General features: G+C 38.8%; 1 protein-coding gene across 1 annotated transcript; it reads left to right on the plus strand.

The window, feature by feature from the left end:
- The first annotated feature begins 4,327 nt into the window (after window positions 1-4,327).
- On the plus strand, window positions 4,328-5,680 carry LOC139730495 (G protein-activated inward rectifier potassium channel 3-like). The gene has a single exon (XM_071641335.1). It carries the CDS (start codon window positions 4,328-4,330, stop codon window positions 5,678-5,680), a length of 1,353 nt encoding a protein of 450 aa, XP_071497436.1.
- Window positions 5,681-6,513: the final 833 nt, after the last annotated feature.

Consider the following 6,513-nt stretch of genomic DNA (forward strand, 5'->3'; position numbering starts at 1 on the left):
ACGTAGGTTTCACTTAAGGTAACGTAAGTTTCAATTTCACATCTGCATGTTCACTGTCGTACTTTTCACCAAAGCTTTATCCTAAAAAAGACTAATATCCATAAATAAACAGATGAAAAACATATTTCGATTTTAGGCTTGCACTAACCATTCTTTTTGGCGATAATCATTGTCAATGAGGCCCTGAATACCCTGGTAACGTAGGTTTCAATCACTCTAAATCAAATCAATATGTATGTTAATATTTACTTAAAAATTATGAAAACAATGGTTTTCATTTTAATTATCATATCATTTACTTCAAAGTTATAGTGATTGTAGTGTACCAAATTCATTATGTGACACTTCATTCCTTGTAATTAGAGGTAACGTAGGTTACGTAATTATGTAAGAATATCTTATTACGGATTTGCAGTATGGATGTTCTTATTTCTTTGTTCAGGGAATTTTATCATTACTCCTTAGGTTCCAGGAGGTCAAAATGGGAAAATCAAGAGCCAAGATTCAGGCCGATTACTGAAGAAGGAAATAGGAAGAGATTGGAGAAGAAGCCTTCCTCACTCTCTAAAAAAAATTGAGTGAAAATATTCACTCTTAATGGAGTGATTACAAAAAAAAAAAGGAATTAAGAGCAAAATTGGAATGAATTTTTAGTGAAAAAATTCATTTTCACTCATTTTGGGGTGAGCTCAGGGATCACTCGAAGAGCTAGGAGTGATCCCTGAGGTAAAGAGTGAAAATGAACATTTTCACTCTAAATTCACTCTTTTTTGTATTCATCCCATCAAGAGCAAATATTTTCACTCGACATTTTTTTAGAGAGTAAATCCGAGAAACAACGTGTAAAAAAGTATTACGTTCCTGTGGAAAATCTTAAGAGTTGGGAAAAACAAGAGCGCAGAAAAAAATGAAAGAGTCAAAAAGCACAGAGCCTTCGGCAAGAAAATAAAAGAAGGCTTAAACCGATCTCAGCAAAGGGTGAATGAAGGTGATAATGTCGACTTGATTGACAAGGATTGACATGGAAATTTATTCACAAATTTAAAAATTTGCTAATGATGTATACTTATGTATGCTGTACAATGAAAGGTACTGGATAAAAGTGTTGGCTTGTAGATATCAAATTGAAAGGATGAAATGTATGTAAATTTCCTTGTTTATGCACCGAAAATCATCCATAAGAATTTCTACCCAATCTAACTCTTCCGAGATATTAATGAAATTATGAAGTTTAGCCAAGAAAATAGAAGAAAGCGTTATACTAACGCTCTTATACCAACTGTTATATCATTTTACTTTAATACAACTCGCCACTTTTGCATTCTTCTCTCCTACATTGGCTCTTACTCAATATCTTTTATTGAAAGTTGCCTTTTGCAGAAAAATACCAGATTGTGAGTCTACAGTTGTCTTTTACAATGATGTAATATACATCAAAGACATTTTGTATGTCACCGAACTTTTCTATGTAATGGAAATAGAAGAATTGCAATTTGTTCTTCTTACATTTCCATGCCTTTTCCATTGCCTTTTTCCAAAAAAGAAAAGAAAAGAGGGGGCATCCAAATTATGAAAGGTGCGCCTTTTTGTGTTTATCATTGTTGTGTTTATAGACTAGTGTGTCATATAGGTCAGTTATACTCTCAATCTAAAACCGTGAGAAAGCTGTCTATTTACGTGACCACTCTTGAATTATTCTTAATTCTGTATTTTTGTGACTATTACCCAAAACCATGCATCATTGTTGCTTAAAACGTACAGATTTCTTGGCACATTATGGAATAATGTGCCAAGAAATCTGTACGTTTTAAGCAACAATAATGCATGGTTTGCTCATTAATGAAACTCGTGATAATCATGCATTATTAATCATAAAGCAGTGCTGGTGTTTGCATTTTAAACTTCATAGGCTCGCTGTGATTTATTTCACATTTTCACTCTTATGCCTGATGTACCTTATTGGTGTAAACTTTAATATGCTAAACAGTTAAGTGCTGACCAGTCTGAGCACTTACACTGTGCAATGTTGTTTAGCGATGTATCATTCCTTTTTAATGCATTTTCCAATGCATCTCCACTTTCGAGTGATTAATATTTCAATCTGGAAACATGTGAAACATACGTTACAATTGTTTATACTACACACTGATACATTTTACGGCTTCTTGACAATGTCTTTTGTGACTCTTATATAAATGTATTCCTTGGGTTTTGAACACGGCACTTCAACAGGTAATTTTGCAGTGAAACTCATAATATTCAGACAAAATAAACTCTTGAAATCTATATATTTTATTCCAATTTTTCATTTAAGGCCAAATGTATATACTATGCGGACGATAACATCAGACGACAATTAAATAAATCTGCTTCCAGAAGTACTGAGGGTCTTGCAACGCTGGTACTCTTGATATTTATTAGATTTCTTAATATTTATCTTCTTTTTTAGTGTTTAGTATATCTATGTAACATACGTGACTCATATGCGTAACAAACGTTACCAAGGTTTAAACCGTCACATTTTCATTTGTCATATGGTGACTGAGATTGTTTGAGAATATGTGTAGGACATATCCATCTAAAATGATTTGGCATTTATCTGCAAGTTCTATGTGTCCGAATAGAAAAAGTATAGGAAACAATCTAACTTCACATGGTTAACAACCTCCATCATATCTATCAACATCTTAAATCACGGTTACAGTGCCTCATCAAATGAATGAAAAAATATAGAAGGCACATTGAAATAAGAATGGTCATATCTTCGAAACTATCCACCAATAGAAGGATAGTTGCATTGTCCATCCCTAAACAGAATGAATATGGTCAAAGAAAAATAAGCGCAGTAACGTAAGTTACAGTGGTGAAATTTTCATGTTCAGCTTCAAATATCAGAACATAAAAAGTTTGCAACATTTGTTGCTCATTTTTGTTAGAGTTGAAATTCAGTGTATCCTCTTGCAATTTTACGTTGTTGGAATGTTTTTGAGAAAACTTTATTTTTTCAAAATTTCAAAACCTGAATTGTACATTTTTAATGGTTTTGGGCCAAAAGACCTGTGATTAGTGAAGTTAGTGAGTAAAGACAGTCCTGTACATGGCCAAAATAAGTCATATATATTCAAGATACAAACCGCCCATATGCTGTGTTATGGGTGCATCTTTGCAACCCAACTAGTATAGTAAGTGCTTCTTAACTGTGGATGCAAGGAGTAAACAAGTCAAACGAGAGGGCAGTATTTATCCACAGAACCAGCTTCTTGAGACTGGGCCAGAGGCTGTGTTGGGCCAAGTTTTTAACCAGCGGAGAAAGTAATAAGATAGGCCTGGCTGCATCCCATCGGCGCCTCTTCTTTTTAATTTGGGCCTTTGATCATCACAATCAATACCACATTTGTTATGCAAATGCCGCTGTGGTAGGGAAGCTTCTAGCTTTGCAGCCCCCCGAATGGGGGAGACAATGAGAGCAAATAAAAAATTCATTACGTTCAAACAGTTTGTCGCCTGCCCCACTCTCGTCTGGAGGGGTGTCGGCCAGAGCAGCCTTCTTGAGGAGCTAACTTCGTTTAATTCCAAACCACGTTTTCTTCCACATCTCTTGATGTCCATAGCCTTGGAATCATAATCTCTTTACTTCCAATTTGCTGTGGATCTGGTAAAAGTTCCAAATCTCCTTGGAAGGGTTATAAGAGGGGTTCTTGGAGGGGCTTCCTTTTGTGATTATCCCTGAGCATCGGAGCATGAAAACCTCCCTCCAGTCACATATAGACCCTTCCCTGTCATCTCACAATTGTTGATTCTCACACACGTTTGACGTGGAGTTGTGTATCAGAGTTTTACACCACTGCTGGCATCTTCTGCTCCAGACTTTTTTGTGAGAAAATCGCAGCAAGTTTCCAGTTCTCTCTCTATTGGATGTACATTACTGTGGATAATACTATGTGAATATATTCTGTCCCAGAGTTTGTTGTGAGTATTCAAGATTTACTATGTTTTTGTTTGTGAAGATGTCTTAAGTCTCGGTCAATAACATGCATTCTTTCTTGATGTGACATAACTACTGGCCGTAGTTCCTGTTGTGACTGCTGCAAGTTAGTTGAAGCTCTGAGAACATAAAACTCATCTAGATGGCAAAAAGAAAATGTTAAATTAATGTTGCAAGATATAATGCTTTTATACAGTATCCAGTGTGTAATTTCTTTCTGATTTGATTTCAGGGGCTTGCAAGAGTTTTACGTAACTGCCTTGCAAGTGCATGTGTTTTTGGATAGTTCACGGAGGGATTTCAAATTTAAAGGACAAAGGAGGATTATTGATTGGACGCTGAATGGGTACAAGACCTAACGGACAGAGGCCCTCACATGGGGAGTCAGTCATCATGGCTGACTCGGGCAACACTAGCTTCACCAGTGAGTACGGCTCCAACCACACTGACTCTAGGGCTCTGGTCCTGCAAAGCCAGGGTCAGAACCATGTCGGGTCGAACCACGTTGGGGCGGGATCCGTCAAGTCCTTCCACTCTTCCACGGAAGTCTCGGTCCGACAGGTGCTGACCAAGCGCCGCCGCCTCGTGGAGAAGAGTGGTCACCTCAATGTGGAGTTTGACACCAAGGTGACCCACTGGTGGATCAAGTTTGTCAAGGATGTCTTCACCACATCTGTGGATATGCCGTGGCGGTACAACATCATCATGGTGTGTCTTGGATTTCTCGTTAGCTGGCTCATTTTTGCTGGAATATATTATGCCATTGCCTGGGGAAGGGGTGACTTTGATCACTTGAACAACGCAGAGCACACTCCTTGCTTTAGAAACTTTTACAACTGGAGGTCTGCCCTTCTGTACAGCATCGAGGCACAGACGACGATAGGTTTTGGATTCCGGTGTCCGACGGAGGAGTGCATTGAAGCCATCATAATCCTTGTCATCCAAGTCCTGCTTGCCAATTTCTTGGAGGCCTTCATCATCGGAGCCTTCATTGCCAAATTCTCCCGTCCAAAGATGAGAGCAAATACCCTGATTTTTAGCAAGACTGCCTGTATCACCAAGCAGGATGGGCAGCTCTGCTTCCTCTTCAGAGTCGGGGACCTTCGCGCCAACAGTCCCATCGTTGAGGGCCACATGCGCCTTCAGCTAATCAAACACTATGTCACGCAGGAAGGTGCCTGGTTGCCTTACAAGATCTTTGACCTCAACATTGGCCATGAGTTTGGCATGGACAGAGTCTTCCTGGTGTGGCCGCTTGCAATCTGCCATGTAATAGACAAGAGGAGTCCCCTATACAACCTATCGAAAGAAGGCCTCGATGGCGCCGAGTTTGAAATAGTGGCCATCCTGGAAGGGATCGTGGCGTCCACAGGGACCACGACGCAAGCGAGAACTTCCTACCTCCCAGATGAAATTGCCTGGGGCCACGATTTCGAGAACATCATTTTTGAGAACGAGGGCACACACTATGTGGATTTTGAGCGCTTCCACCATACGCAGGAGGTACCCTCCTTCCAAGGGATGAGTGCGCGGGAGACAGATGAGGAGATGAGGCAGCAGAATCCTTCCGGACAGGGGGATGGACCGATCTGGACGGAGCGCAAGGAGAGCGCATGCAGCACCACTAGCACCCCAATCAAAAAGACATCATCTTTCCGGAGGTCGCGCCAAATGGAGATGGAGTCCAGGCTGTGACTAAACAGGGGAACATTCTAAGCGGTGGTGAGTATATTTCTGTCTACAATTGAAGCAGCAAGTTTATCCACATCTGAGAAAAATGTCTTTCTTAGCTTGTAAAAGTTCACATTATTACTGTCACTTCAGTAAAATGAGAAGATTTATGCAGGCCTATCCATCTGATGAGATAAGATTTGAACAGAGTATTTAGGCTCACATGTAACTATCAGCTTTGTGAAAGAATTAGTAATTTCAGTTCAAAGTGTTGTAGAGATATGTATATTGTATACCAGTATAAGTTCCACCAATACCAAAGTATGTTCTTGTTATCTATGGGCATTAGAAGATTTAATCTTTAGTGTAAACAGAGGCAGAAAAACCCAAGGTACATTGTAATGACAGCTCTCTCTGCAAGATAACCATTCACTTTTCCAGAGAGTCGCTCTTATACAAGTACAACAGTGATGCCAAGCATTTCATGATAAATATTGTTTTTCTAAATTTGTATTTAATACAGTACATGTATCTATTGCAAGACAGGTTAAAATACTGTTTTTCCACCAAAATATGCCTTTTCAGACCTCAGAATACTGGAATGCTGTTTTCAAGGTTGGCATCCCTGCATATAATGGTTTCTTTTTGAGCAAAAGCATAGATTTCATTGCATCGTTTTGATCCACAACTATGAATAAAATGGGAATAATAGCTAATACAGGAAATTTGAGAACAGACACAAAAATCACATCCCAGAATTGCTGGTAAAACGGAGATGCATCCATGATATATGTATAGATAATGAACATTTATCAAGGTGACCCTGCAGATTTTTTTTTTATTTTTTATTTTTTGCT

Source organism: Diadema antillarum, unplaced genomic scaffold (genome assembly GCF_040938485.1).
Source record: "Diadema antillarum isolate AM-2024a unplaced genomic scaffold, OU_Dant_1.0 seq00000318_RagTag, whole genome shotgun sequence".
Classification (NCBI taxonomy): domain Eukaryota; kingdom Metazoa; phylum Echinodermata; class Echinoidea; order Diadematoida; family Diadematidae; genus Diadema; species Diadema antillarum.